At 41.4% G+C, this 14857-nt stretch overlaps 2 protein-coding genes across 10 annotated transcripts in view; one reads left to right on the top strand and one right to left on the bottom strand.

Moving 5' to 3' along the window:
• The window catches only part of elp3 (elongator acetyltransferase complex subunit 3), an 18964-nt gene extending 16187 nt beyond the window's left edge, over positions 1-2777 (top strand). Inside the window, exons 13-15 of the mRNA XM_020616999.1 lie at positions 33-260; positions 501-582; positions 2419-2777. Of these exons, the coding sequence (XP_020472655.1) occupies positions 33-260; positions 501-582; positions 2419-2510 (402 nt within the window). The 3' untranslated portion in view covers positions 2511-2777. The remainder of the gene's footprint in view (positions 1-32; positions 261-500; positions 583-2418) is intronic.
• A 224-nt stretch (positions 2778-3001) lies between these two features.
• LOC109969823 (serine/threonine-protein kinase pdik1l-B) lies at positions 3002-12814 on the bottom strand. Of its 9 annotated transcripts, XR_002276312.1 has the most exons (8): positions 12639-12814; positions 11458-12229; positions 9949-10174; positions 6932-7188; positions 5208-5368; positions 4640-4739; positions 4056-4194; positions 3002-3987 (listed from the first exon to the last, which is right to left on the bottom strand). XR_002276312.1 is itself a non-coding variant. In XM_020617000.1 (4 exons), the coding sequence occupies exons 2-4, from the start codon at positions 12196-12198 to the stop codon at positions 6944-6946; spliced, it is 1212 nt and encodes a 403-aa protein (XP_020472656.1). In that variant the 5' UTR covers positions 12199-12229; positions 12639-12814; the 3' UTR covers positions 5417-6943. The 9 variants fall into 9 exon arrangements, 1 of the variants encoding a protein (XP_020472656.1); XR_002276314.1 differs by having other exon boundaries at positions 3002-4194; positions 12436-12814; XR_002276307.1 differs by having other exon boundaries at positions 3002-4194.
• Between the last annotated feature and the right edge of the window lie 2043 nt (positions 12815-14857).

The following is a 14857-nucleotide window of genomic DNA, read 5'->3' as shown; positions in this document are numbered from 1 at the left end:
ATGATTTCACTAACAAAGATGTGTGGGTTCAGGTGGAGCTGGTGCGGCGGGATTATGTGGCCAACAGTGGCTGGGAGACCTTCCTCTCCTATGAGGATCCGGAGCAAGACATCTTGATTGGCCTGCTGCGTCTACGTCGCTGCTCTCCACAGTCCTTCCGTCCTGAGCTGAAAGGTGCCGTGTCCATCGTCCGCGAGCTACACGTTTACGGCAGCGTCGTCCCCATCAGCAGTAGAGACCCCAGCAAGTTCCAGCATCAGGTGATTACACTGCGTATTAAGTCGATCCCACTAAACACATGACTTCACTTCCAGCTGTGAATCTGATTGTTTTTTACTGTCTCAGTAAGACATCACCGCAGGCCTGAATTTTCTTTGACCTGCCTCAGACTGGAATGAAACTCTGAGATTAACCACAAAATAAGGCATAAGTAGCTCATAATGTCCTGCAAAACAAAGTAAGCATTTCTCTCGACCTGTTCTCCTCTCCTCCCTGTGTAGGGTTTTGGCATGATGCTGATGGAGGAGGCAGAGAGAATTGCCAGAGATGAACACGGCTCTAGCAAACTGGCTGTCATCTCAGGTGAGAAAGAAAACAGCACAGTAGGACATCAGTCATCATCTCTTCAGACAGCCCAACACAAACATCTGTTTGAGGCGCATCATGTCTTCAGTTTGCTGAACAAAAACTATCAGCAACACCAAATAAACCCTCCTTCTCCAGGAGGGACATGCCCAGAATACCTCCCCAGGGAGGCGTCCAGGGGGCATCCTAAACAGGTGCCCGAGCCACCTCAACAACAAGTTCATGGCCATAATTTTATAATTTTTATAAATAATAATAATAATAAATATATATTTCTACTTTAAATTAGATGGCACAGGGTTAAGGTTTCACACACGTTTGTCTATGAATTTAAAGTCTGAATACAGATTTCAGACACTTGTGAACCACTGTCATTTTGCATCATCACTGACAGATGTGTATTGCAGTGTCTGCTAAATGGGCAGAAAAAGAAAAGCTCACATTATTCCACCATGGGAGTGTTCATGCAGGGCTGTCCCCACCACCACTAGCCTTGTAGCCACACCATTTAAACGGAATAAATTACCTACTGTTGTTGATAGTGTCTTAACAAGTGAAACCAGATGCAAACACATACCCTGTATAGCCACTTGCATTGGAGCTAGTATGAATTAGGCTAAACTGTTAGATTGAGGCCCCCAGTAGAGTATTAATATCCACTATATAGCAACATCTTCCAGCAGCCAACATTAGCTTGAAGCCTTGGTGTGAGAGGAGTAGTAGACCATGGGAACATTCACACATGGATTGACAGCTGTGAGCTCTCACTCCTAACTTCAGCCTTCTCTGACCGGTTAAAGGTCTTGTTCCAAAGGCTTTTAAAGGGAATGGGTACATCTCAAATCTCTTATATAATCATTCCTTGCTCCTTGCTTGTCCAGAATGTCTTCCAGAATTGAGGACATCTCAGGACTATGGGTACCTCTCAGCTCCCTTGTAAGTGCTGTTGTTCACTCACTTGCGTCTTTTCCTTGTGTCTCAGTCTTACCCATGTAATATATGAGGAAAACGTCCAAGGAGAGAGGACTTGAGGAAACACGTTAACATGTGACACCCATTACTCAGATGCTTCATCTGAAGTGTACAATCACCAACTGATTTCTGATGAAGAGGTGTGATGGTTCAAACAAAATTTCCACATAGGATGGTCTCTTGGCTCCTCCAGCCGCCTCCTCAGTCCTCAGAGTAGATAAGAGACTTCAAATGTCCTCGGTTGAGCAAGGAGGCTGCTGGAGGAGCCAGGAGCAAGGATACAAGAGACTATCCTTTTATGGACTGACACGCTCCTTTATTGGAAATCACTTGGTCATTAAACGCTTCAGAAGGATTGGATCCGAGGAAAGGATGTGTCATGTTTCTTGGAATGAGTTTTCTCAATTCCTCTCTCCTCACATCTTACGTGGGTGGGACTAAGACAAAAGGAAAAGACGCAAGGCAGGGAAATGGTGGTGCATATAAGAGACTTGAGATGTACCCTCTGTCCCTGCGCTGCAGCCAGGCTGCTCAGTGAGTCTGGGTCTCAGGAGCCTTAGATAACACCTACCTCCCCACATTAAGATATGTTTTGGACGTTATCTCTACTAGAATATAATAGAAAGTTATATACTCTAGTTTTAACAATTAGAATCCATATGCTCAAATAAAATACTTGATAATAGTACACTATATAGTAAATAAGAAGTGATTTTGGACACTGTTTCTTAATGACCTTTAACATATCTTTGACCTTTGTTTACTGCCGTTAGCAGCTACATACTGAAGTAAAGATGTCCAACTAGTGGCTTTCTGTGGTCCTCATAGCACTTCATCTTCTGTCCATGGTTTGTTCTACAGGTGTAGGAACAAGGAACTACTATAGAAAGATGGGCTATGAGCTGGAGGGGCCGTACATGGTGAAGGACCTGTATGGAGCTGGAACGGACTGACTCTAGACAACATTTTTATCTGGACGATGGCTACAAATATATACACATACTATATTTATCAAGCCACTGTTACTGGGACACTCCCCACAGTATTTTTAGGTTTGTGTATCAGAGGAGATAACAATTGGGTGTTTTTCTCTCAGCCCGTGCATCGGCTTTTTATCTGGTGCACACTTCACAGTGCTCTTGCTTCTCCTCTGTTTCTTGAGATAAGGGAACAGTGTATGGGCATGAGGAATAAAGTAAAGTTATTTGGGGTGAAGCCAACGTGTCTCGTGGATGAGCTGTCGAGTTAATTTAATTTAATTTAACATTCTTTACTACTACAGTGTCAGCAAAGACGGTTGGATGTGAACATTGTCATGTAAAAATAAAATTTTACATTTTAATCTGCACCTTTCCCCCCCACTGAAACTAACGGGTCCCTTCAGTGCCTTGCTAGTGAACTCTGTCTCTGCACAGTACTGAGTTTGAACAACACTACTGAGGCATTTTTGAATGTATTCAAATGTTGGAGATAAATCAGAACAATCAGGATGAGAAACCTGTTTAGCATCACAATTTGAATTAATCATATTTATATTGCAGTCAAATAGAAAACTCATTAAGAGTCAAGTATTAACAGTTGGCACTGGATGAATGAACAGTGAGATAGATGTGTCTTTACTGGGCAGCTGTTGTGTAGTTGCACAATTTTGATTTACAAGGCAGGAAACTGAATATCAGTGTTATATAAATTGCTTTTTAAGATCCAGCAGTTCATCCTGTTTCTGGTTTCTCTGCAGTCTTTGACTACATGTGTTCTGGTAAATTCCAAATGCTGAACACATCTAACTTGACCATGTTGTCACAAAGTATATTTCATTTGTGTCCTGCTTTACGAGAGATGTTCTTGATTTTGCAGAAATCTTTGCAAGATAAAACTAAACATCAGAAAAGCCAAAGAAAAGTCACAACGTCAGAGTGGCTCCTATAATGTATTCCCCAATGTCAAGGGTGGCAGCCCGTGGAGGAGACCCCTGATGATTGCCCTGTGAGAGTGTTTTACTGGCTCATTTGGCACAGCCTTTCCAATTACATCTCCATCGGTTACCTGTCTGTTGAACAATGACTGAATGCTGTGTTCAGCCACACTGTTACTGGAAAGGGTTTGTCATTTGAAAAATGGCTAGCAGCAATGAAGCACAAAAGCACCAGGCAGCCACTTATGCCTCATATAGATTCCAACTGCATGGGGTGATTGAAGCTGAACAGCCATGCGTAATTTCCCGGGTGCCACCGCTGTGTCGTGACTGCGCTGTGCTGTGCTGTGTTGGTGTTGCAGTCCTGACGCAGGGAGGAATAGAACGCTCTCGGGCTTTCTGTCCATTCTTGCTCACTCCTGCAATCAGCTGTGAAATCTGAAAGGACTCCTCTCCTCTCAGACCCGCTGAGCTGATTTGCGCTGTAGAGGAGCCAGAGTTTGGTCTAATCTTCACTGCAACAAGAGCAGAAGTCTAGCAGGTTACTGAAGTGGAGATTAGAGGATGTGTCTACTAAACATACCTGAGGAAAGCAAGACAAAAGGGGTCTGAAGTTGCTGCTGCTTTTTGTTTCCGTTTCTCTTCTCCACCAAATGTATGAATTGCCTCATTTCAGTTCAGTCTTGTAATATGTCCTCAGCCCAAAATTGAGATTTTCTTTCCTAAGCAAATGTCATTGAAGTTAATTAGAATGTTTAATATGCCATCTTGTGAATGTCAGCTATCATTTTGTCACTACTTTCCTGTATGAAAATTCATTGTAAATTCAGAAAAGTGCTGCTAAGTCCTTATACAGTATTCTGGTTCCAATGAGTGATACTACACTGGTACCATAAAATGACTGATCTTGTGGTACTGGACAAACTGGGCTATCTAGCATTACAGTGATAAACATAACTACATAAATCAGCATTGTTAGCATTGTCACTGTGATGATATCAACATCCTGATGTTAATGAAGTGATGACGGACAAAATCTGAAGTTAATGTAAAAGCCAATATGAGACTTCAACATCCTGAGTTAATCAACTCGGTACAGTATCTTCCAAAGTTTGTTTTTTTTTAGTGTGCAGTTCCTTCTGTTAGTTACTGCCCTTCCATGCTTACCCTTCCTTACTTGCTCAACAGTATAGTACTGTCTGTAGAAACCCAAGGAGGAAACTTTATACTGGACAACTGGAGGATATTGCCTACTTGATTTGGGGACCTATTGAGATAGACGTGAAAAATTGTGAAGCTATTGTTTCATTTGTAAGAATATCATTTTAAACCTTCAGATCATCAAGAAGTAATCTAAAAAAAAAAAATATGGTTTTTATAAATCAAACTGTTTACAGGTTTATGCTTGAGAATACATTTGCATCCCAGTACAATACTCACATGCCCGTATGTACATTGAACGGGCTATTAGTCACAGCAATCATTCATCCTGTTCATACTAGCTATAAATTGATTTCTCCCTAATGTGATTTCAATTGCAAGGACCGAGATACTCAAAGGTCCCTGCTCTGTGTAGAAATGCAGCCTGTTACTATCTTTAACATAGCTCGAGTTAGAAAACGGGGAGTTTTGTACTGAAAAGACAATAACTTTGGAAACTACCTATTCGATTAACTCAGACTGCTGAACACACCGATTAGCTTGAGCATAAAACAACTGTGGATGTCGTACCCACCTCTTACAGACATTACCTTTCCCAGCATACGTCAAACTTCTAATGCACTCTCCATTCCTCTAAACTCTCTTGATAAGCTGGGAGTTCAGGGGTCGTCTGAGTGAGCTTCTGGCCGGCCAGCAGAGCGTGGAGAGTCACTCCCTCCAGGAAAGGTCAGAAATCTGTCAAAGACAGCCTCATTGAGCTGGGAGCAGAGGGGTCAGCTAAGCCAGCCTTGCTGGTTTCAATCTCTACCTGCTCCTCTGACGTCCACATCTCAGATACTGCTGAGCTCAACCGCCTTACCGCAAGGACTGACTGAGAAAATCGGTGGGTGGTTACTTTGATGTCAATACTGCATTTGTTCATTTATTTATGCTGTAAAGCCTTTGTGTGGATCATCATCCTGACTGCAAAGCATGAATTTTACATGAATAACAGTTACAGTACCACAGATAGGCTGTGCAGCACAACATTTAAAAGGGTTACTAGACATCATTCATGCTATAGGCAGTCTGTTTTTCAGGCATGTGGGCAGAAAAATTATGAAGTAGTCATCTAAAATATGGACTATCAGTGCAGACTCAGCATGGATGTGATGAGTGACAATCCTAATGCTTGGCTGTAATTTCCTGCTCACGAGGGGACGGTATATTAGCGGTCGTTAGTCACTGTGTGCATCCCACCGCTAAGCCTTAAAGTTTTCCCTGCAGGTGTCACATAAAATGCTCACAATGATATGGTCTGAGTCAACTTTTGCAACAAATCAAAAGGGCGTTTAGTAAAACAAACTAGTGAAATGATGAGAAAGTATTTTAAATAAGAACCCTTTACAAATAAGTCATATTTTAATTGATGTATAAAGCAACTATGACGTACATAAATATCTCTTAAGTGTCTGTGGAAGAAAAAAAAATAAAGAGTAGAAAATACAAACACCTGTCCCAGGTAATGCAGTGTTAACAACCCTGCAATATATAATGCAACAGAAACAAGTTTGACTGCTGCTTTAGCTATTTTTGTGTTGCGTCCAATCTGTGGTACATTTTGTTTTGTCACAGAGGTTGTACTGCACTACTATGGACGGGTTTGTACTCTCATTTTACATATACAACATATCAGCGGATGGTTCAATCCATGCTACTTCGACATGATGTGGACATATTGGGCTAAGACATCTACAAAACATGTCAATGTTTTGCTACACTTTCCCACAAGTATAAAGATCAAGTCAAAATGAACACCTGAAACAAACCTGAGATAATGAGTCACTGCAGACACTGCAAGCAATAGCATCAATCAGCCATGTATGCACACATTAAAACTGATTTTCTGTGTCAAGCATTAAAGGCCCAATGAACAGCAGTGTTTCCTGGTGATACAGCTCATATTTAAGTGCCACCAGATCTCTATGTGGACATCTGGATCTCATTGGGTGTTGTCTGCCATGCAGTCAAGGGTCCAAGGTCAATGGACTGGTTTCCACTAGATCTCAGGGTTGAAATGGACCTCATTCAATTCATTCCTGTTTTCCCTTTATGTGATTTGCTACATAGTTTATAAACCGAGCTTCTGTTTCAGGACCAGAAATAGCACCTACAATACTATATATAATCATACATATGCATTATCCCCCTTTGTCCTGTGGCAGTAAAGTGACTATGTAGGAAGCACTGCAGTCAGGGTGTCCATAGTCAATATTCCATGTACTGGCCATAGTGGTTATAGCCATTTTGGTCTCTTACATGAACCTTCTGTCAATGGGAGTCCTCTCTGAGAGCGTAACGCACTCTGGCCTCCAGCTGGTCTGCCAGGGGACGGGCATCTGGGTTTGAGGCGAGCATGTCTAAAAGCAGGGTGCACATGGCTGGACCAGGAGGGGGTGGCAGAGGGGGCGCTCTCTTACTCTTCAAAGGGATGCACAGCTGGAGGTCAGCATTCTCCCACAAAGCTTCCCCCAGTGGCATCAACCAGCCTGAGCGACCCTTACACACGTAGGCACCTGGAGGGGGAAACACAACAGAAGATTTAGATTTGCCAGGGCCTGCTGGTGTAGCATTGTCACTATGAGGATATCAACATGCTGATGTTAGTGTTTAGCTCAAAGAGCTGCTAGCATGGCTGCAGGTTGACAATCCAAGCGATGAGGGTGTTACTGGTGTAACATCTCCGGTAATCGCTGACACAACTTAAGTGCCCATGAGACTACAAGTCAAGACTACAAGGAAGATTTTCAAAACCCACTGAGATACACTTGCTTGTCAAGTCACTCCAGTACAGAATGTTTTGTTATTCAGCAGGGACAGAATAATTACAATCAGCTGAAAACATGACACACAGTCAAGGGGATATGAGGGACACAACAAATAAGACCTATATCAATTACATTAAACTAATCTCATCCTCTGCTCCTGCATGTGTGTGAGGACCTTAGTGTAAACAGTGACCGACTCAGGGAAAAATACAGTGGAAAAGCTAAATGGAATGAAACCACATCAATTTATGTTTTACTGGATTACGAGTATAGGAAACTCCAGGTTATGGCTCGTTAAGGTCCTTCTTGCCCAGTCAGCCGACTCCAGAAAGAGTCCTGATGGTTCCAGACTTCTTCCATTTCCCAATTATTGAGGCCACTGTGCTCCTGGGAGCACTCAAATAGTTTTATACCTTTGCCCTGATCAATGTCTCGCTACAATTTTATCACAGAGGTCTGCAGAGAGGACCTTGGACTTTATGAGCTTGTTTTTGTCCTGACAATGACATGCAGTGTGAAGTGTGGGACCTTACACACATACATAGACTTGTACTTCTATCTTTGTGAGGACATACATTGACATAACACATTCCCTAGCCCCTTACCCTAACTCTAATCTTCAGAACTAAATGACTGCAAATGACTAAACTAAACTATAACTCTCCCCCTGAGTTCTAAGCTGAACTCAAAAGATGAAGTCTTAACCCTTAAAAAGCCACTTCAGAAAGTGAGGATCGGCCAAAATGTCCTCACCCTGTAGCAAAAAATACTCTTTTGGTCCTCACTATATAGCAATTATACAAACAAACAAACACACACGTGTGTGTGTCTTTGTAAACTATGTCCAATCATCTGATCAGAATTTAAAAAAAAAACTGACCTCCAATAACTTGAATTTTCTAGACGAGTTTTTTTTTTTAATTTGTAGATTAATGGAGAACAAAAAAATCATTAGCTGCATGCCTAAAATGTAGAACTCTGCCTTAAAAAGGATTATCCATGAAAATAATTCAAAATGCGTCATTGATCCTACAAAGTTTCTTGGAGTCATTCTCTGTTCTCTTGGGAGTACGAGTTACTTGCAGCACTGTTAGTAACACATCTGTCACACAGCATTCTTTCCTTGATGATGCTCAATAACCTGCAGGTCAAGTCTATATTAAAGTGCCACGCTGGCCTGGAAAAAGGCCAGCTACTTTCCTATCCTGACTGAGCAAAAAGCCAAGATGCGTCCAGACCTAGAGGACAGAAACGAGAGGCTCTGTCTTGCTCCTCAACTATATTCTTTCTGCTCTCCTGCCTAGTCAAATAACTGTGTGGGTCTTCAGAGAGGATGAAGTAAAATAATGGAGCATTTTATCTGCCTGTAAAAAGCTTCCAGCTGCCTCTCCCCATTTTCTCACTGACAAAGAGGATCTGCTAAATTCCATATTGCCTTTTTTTTTATTTTATTTTGATCACTGAGGCAGCTTTCTCCCTCCAATCGTAACCATTTTCATTCAGCCTAATGGTGTATCAGTGACTCAGGAAGGTTCTCAGGCATTAAACTTGGGAATTCATACTCCCCTGCCACCAGGTCAGCACTGGCTAGACCCATTTTTCGTGAATAAAATAAGAAGTCATAATTACAACCATTACATTACTCTCTCACAGTGGAGCACTGAACTGGGCCCTGTGCTCCTGTCCATTAGGGGGCTTCCTTGTCCTATGGCCACATGGGGCTCTGACAGGAAAATAGGACATTAAAAAAAAACACACACACACACACATTCTGCAGAGCTGTACTGGAACCCTTGGCACAGTTGTTCTCCTTGCCAGGACCCAGACTTTCACAGACTATGGGTCCAATCCATTACATCAAACTTGCATGCAATGTCAAACTTAAATTTATAAAAACTGGGTCATGACCTAAAGGTGAGGAAGATGAGAATGAAATAAACAAAAAAGTGACAGACTATTCTGAAGATGCTGGTTCCTCGTGCTATAGCACCTTAGTTGCTGAATTACATGCTGTCACTTTTCATCATAATAAATAGCACTACTATAATTCATATCAAAAAGAACATTGCATAAATCATCCTTTATCTCTTTGCCATTTCGATTGATGACGGCACCACTCTTGGTTGATCAATGTTTGATGTATAGTACATGACATTTTTTAATATGTGCCAGTCAAACTCGATCTGGTGTGATGCACCATCACCCTGCCTGTCCACACAGTCTGTCTGTCTGAGAGCCCCGACTGATGAGCAGGACGCAACACGCTAATCTTAACCTGATGTTACCCTACACATTAACTCTGGCCCCTAGTCGAGTTCATATATTATGAAATCGACTAAATCTGTATTCACATTCACATTACAGGTGTGTAATTTAAGTCTATATCTTCCCTACCTTGGTCTAGTTAGGAGGGTTTCTTTAGTTGCTAGTACTTTGAGGAAAAGATGCATCAGGTTATCAGGGTACGCAGTGTTAACTTCCTCCTCCCCCATTTTCTTCTGTACTTGCCAAGTTGTTCCTGTGTAGTCCCTTCTTCCAGGAAGGTGATTCTCTCCAGGACTGCCCAAAACATCACACCTAGGGAGAAGATGTCTGCCTGGGCTGTGTAGGTCAGTCCACCCCACACCTCTGGAGCCATGTAGAAGTCAGAGCCACAGGTGGATGAAAAGTGCTGCTTGGTCAGGCCACCATCAGCCAGACCTTCACTCATCTTGCTCAGACCAAAGTCTGCCACCTAGAGGTTGGACAGGGAGATCCAGTGAAAAAGAAACACAGGACTCTCTGTGTCACCATGCAACGTTTTTTCAGAACATTTGCCACAAACTGATTTTGACCTATACTTCAGGAGAAAGGGACACAACAAAAAAGTAACCTCCTGATATCTGATATGTTATTTTTCCCTTGGCAAAAGCAGTCCAAGGATTACTCAAACTACATGTCCACATGTGGAAAACAAGCAGCGCTGAAAGGATTAGTTAAATTGACAAAAAAATATATATATTACCTTTGACAATGTTGATATTCTATTTGCTTCTTTTAATAGCTCATTTCTTAAGTAAATTACTTTTAAAATCTTTATGCTTCAAGCTTCTCTTCTCTCTCTATCTGCTGGTTTTCTTAGAGCTCTGTGATAGAAAACTGGGTGTCTCTGGGCTGTGGTCTCCTCATCAAACAAAATGAGACATTTTAATACATCAACCTAGGGTTTAGGTACGAGGGGTGGGAATTCTTCACTGTTTTCTAATAATGGGTGGATGATACCATAAATATTAACTTTCAATTCAGAACCACGAAGCTGTTTTAAGATTGTAGACCAGTGTAAACAACCTATAGATGAATTGATAATAAAAATAATTTGCCACCACACAACACAGACCTTCTGTGTATTTATTCTATGCAGAAGATGGCATCACAAATCTGTTTTTGCATGTATCATTACCAAAATTAGATCTGGATATGAAAAAGGGGGGAAAACAGGTCTGATGTTACAGTTTTAAAACAAAACTCCAGGCTGAGGCATCTGTGGACTGCACAGTTAAAAAGAAATAATTACTATTTAGAGAACTAAATCATATTAAAGATATATCAATGCTTGTTAAACTTCACAAGCCTTTATCAGGATGTTTTATAAAGGACTGAAAAATATCTGCACAAGTGTCTGGCTTTGAGCAGACTGTTGGGCCATATAATTGTCATTTCATCATATTCCTGTTTTCAAAGCAACAGTGGTAAAGTCTTATAATCAGATATGCAACTGATACTCAGTATTTTGTATGATAATTGTTTTTATACACATGGGTGAGCATTTTTATTTCCAATTACTTTTCAAATTTGATTTAGTTATATTGTTTACTATTTCTAAAGTTTATAGATGCAGTGAAATCCGCAGGGAACAAACCTTCATGAAATAACTGTCTTCAAATTTTAACATTGTGAAGAAGCTGTGTACCGTACTGAATCTGGGATATTGCCACTTAATCTGGTGTCAACGTTTCCATAATGTGACAATCTGCCTACCTTGACAACAGCACCTTTTGGCGTAATACAGACCAGCACATTGTCAGGTTTCAGGTCTCTGTGAGTGATACCCAGGCTATGCAGGAAGGCCACGGCGCTGCAGAGCTGTCGAACCACACTGTGGTTACGATGGGCATCCGGGGGCCTGGAGAGCAGGTACTGATTCAGGTCACCCCCATCACAGTACTCCATGACCAGCCACAGGGCAGACCAGCGCAGGGGTCTCCGCTGCTCTTCTTCTCGCTGTGCTGGTCTCTTCCTGGCCCTATTCTGAGGCCTTTGTGGAGTCGTAGAATCAGATGCACTCGGTTTAGTCATGTCCTGATGCTTAGCTCTGGCGTCAACAGTGTTGGTCCTGTCTTGAAGACTGGAGTCAGAGTCAGTCCTCCTCCGGGTGTTAGCCTGGGCATTAATCCTCTCCTGACTGTGCTGTGCTCCAGCTACACTGCCCTTCAGCACGCTCTCAACTAGAGGTAGAGGCAGTTTCCCAGGTTTAAGGGGCTTCAGGCTTCTTGGCCCTGTCTGCAGGAGACAGCTGTGGAGTGCAATGACATTGACATGGTTCTTGGCCGTGGCTCTCATGGCCCACAGCTCTTGCAGGTAGAGTTCAATACACTCTGGATTGCTGCAAGGCAGCCGCTTGATAGCCACCCTCTGTCCAGTTTTGGCCATATGGCCCTCAAAGACCACACCATAGCTGCCTCGTCCTACCTCCTTCTCTAAAGTGTAGATCTCCTCCATCTTTCACGTGAGTTGAATCTGATGTGAAGTGCTAATAAAAAAAAATAAAGTAACTAACGTTGGTAACGTTATACAGATTTAAAGCATTGTTTAACGTAAATAAGTGCCTTGAATGAACGACATCGTAACTGTGAAATAGTTTAGAGCACAATCAGGCTCTCAGACTTTTTAAGTTTACGTCTTGATGGGAGCTTCGTACTCCGTAAACTCAGCTAAGATTGTTAACGCTAACCTTACCCTTCATAACCGCTCCATGTGTTAACGTTAGTAGCGTTAGTTTCTCACAAGTAACCTTACGCGTTTTTCCCCAAGTTGAAACAATAACTTAAATGTCCGATTGACGGTTAGTAAATAGACGAATTTAACATGGCGCTGTCTGTAGTCACTTCCCTAATGAAAGTGAAACACAAAGCTCTGCGTTATGTCGATTCAAAACGTACCCACAACGCTACAGCTTATGTTACAGCAATATATCGATTTGAATCTGCAGTTTACTTCTTTAACAAGCCGCCTCGCACCACATTCAACACACTTCTAATTTTATTGTCGATAAACATATGAAATAAAATAATACAACGACAAAAATGAACGAACAGGCCAGACTTCCGTGTTTAAATTCGGAACGTCCCGCTCTGTGTGTGTACGTGTACCGTGATTGGCTACGTAATATCCGTCCTATGTTTTGATTGGTTGGCATAAGAGCAGTTATGGATTCGCATTGCTAAGAGCTTACCGAAAATAATAGATTGTTATTGTCATGTACTATCATAATGTATGTGTTGCTTTTTTCAGAAGGTGTGGTAACCGACAATTGATTTCAGAATGAATGAAAATCATTGAAGCATTTATTTTAAGGAATAACAATATACCCCCACTGAGTACTTTATTTTGTATATTTGTACAATGTAATGCAACCGCACAGTGTTTAATGTTTTGGTGAAATTGTCTTAAATATAGGCTATACGTTTGATTACATGTTTATTGCTGAAGTCATAGAAAAAGTCAGTGTTGTACTGGAATGCATTAAGCTATACTCAGAGGCATCTCTACATCTTTGTCCTCCCCTTTTGAGCATCACATTCAGTTGTACAGGTGTACCTAATAGTGGTGGGTGAGCCTATTTTAACAGCATAAAGCAATATTAGCTCAAATATAAAGCTAAATGACACAGTTTTCAAGGAGCACATTTGAAATGGATGGATCAGAAGGAAGGCCATTAGCTAGTATTAGCATCAGTGTCCACATTTTATTTTGCATGTACTGTAGTAAGAAAAAAACGAGTTAATCAAGTGTCACATATTATTCACATTTAAAATGTATTCCACAAAACAAATGATAATTTTGCCATGTTTTTGAAGACCTAACAGGTACATTTGGACATTTAGTTACAGAGAGACAAAGAATGTCCTGGCCAGAAGTATACATGCCTATTTTGGTACACGGACAGATCAGGAGTGGGTCCTCAGTTTTCAGTAGTGCATAAAAATGTTAGAAGTGTTAAGGACAATGAATGTGTATTAGTAGTCTGCTATAAGATGCAACAGTTGTGTGTTCTAGCCATTTAATTTGGCAAAAAAAGCTCTGAAAGAGCAAAACCATCAAACTTCCCTTATTGATGCAGTTCCATTTACTTACAAAAGACCTTTGGAACAAAACGCATACACAGAGAGTGGGTGCTGCATCAGAACCCACAGATTTTTGGTGGAGGAGCAACTAAAGTGGTGATGACATATACAGTATTCCTGTGTGTGTGTGTGTGTGTGTGTGTGTGTGCGCTCGCACAATTTGTTCCTCTGAGAGAATATAATAGGAAACAGTGATTCACTGCACTGTGAAAGAAAAGACCAGCTTTGGAGTGTATGTGTGTGTGATGCGTGTGTGTGCGTGCATGCATATGTGATCCATAACTTTTATCAGTGATTCCAATCATGTATGCTCTTCATTACTTGAGGAATATGGAGTCAGTCACACTTGACTTGTTTTTATCTTGAAGCAAATACCTTCTATTCTATTACCATATCTCACTTATTTTGACAGCTATTTGGATGCAGACACAATGCCTAGAAGGCATTCTGGTTGGAGAATTTATTAGGAAATATTTTGGAGGAACAACACCAAAGAGGCTGCAATCGAATTTCCTGACAATAAAGCTTCCCAGGCTCCCCAAAAAGACCTTAATGAGTCCAATAAAAATTACAGTTTTAATCACCTCTGTTTTCAGACTAATTGTGTTTCTGTGGGGGCTTTGTGTGCTAATTATGGAGTACACCAATGGGGGTGGGGGGGCAACTAATTATTTCCTTGATTGAGGTCAAAACCCTTGCATTTAATGCTGAGGCCTATCCCAAGCCCCCCACATGCAAAGAGCAAACATCAGTAAGCATCTTCTCAGCATCCTGTTCTCAGTGTCATGCAGTCATTTTTACAAATGATCATTTTCCTCCTCAGTAAGCTACAACTCTTGTGTCTTTATTCTGTAAACCCACTATCTGTACATTGAAGAGTGGGCACTCTGTTGATTGCATACTGTTCATCCCCCACAGGGTTTATGTTTATGTCTAGTTTCGGATGCCCTCTTAGTAAGTACAGCTGGCACTAAAAAGAAAATATCTTGAGGGAGTTATACAATGAGATCAATGTACCTGTATATAAACACATG

Source organism: Monopterus albus, unplaced genomic scaffold (genome assembly GCF_001952655.1).
Source record: "Monopterus albus unplaced genomic scaffold, M_albus_1.0 scaffold182.1, whole genome shotgun sequence".
Lineage (NCBI taxonomy): Eukaryota > Metazoa > Chordata > Actinopteri > Synbranchiformes > Synbranchidae > Monopterus > Monopterus albus.
The sequence above is the reverse complement of the archived record's forward strand: the minus strand, read 5'-3'. Positions and strand labels throughout refer to the sequence as shown.

Coding starts and splice junctions, on each gene's coding strand:
- LOC109969823 (XM_020617000.1), bottom strand. CDS start 12,198: ATGGAGGAGATCTACACTTTAGAGAAGGAGGTAGGACGAGGCAGCTAT. Junction 10,175..11,457: donor CAAAAGGTGCTGTTGTCAAG/GTAGGCAGATTG, acceptor TCCAACCTCTAG/GTGGCAGACTTTGGTCTGAG. Junction 7,189..9,948: donor GACTACACAGGAACAACTTG/GCAAGTACAGAA, acceptor TTCCCCCTCCAG/GTGCCTACGTGTGTAAGGGT.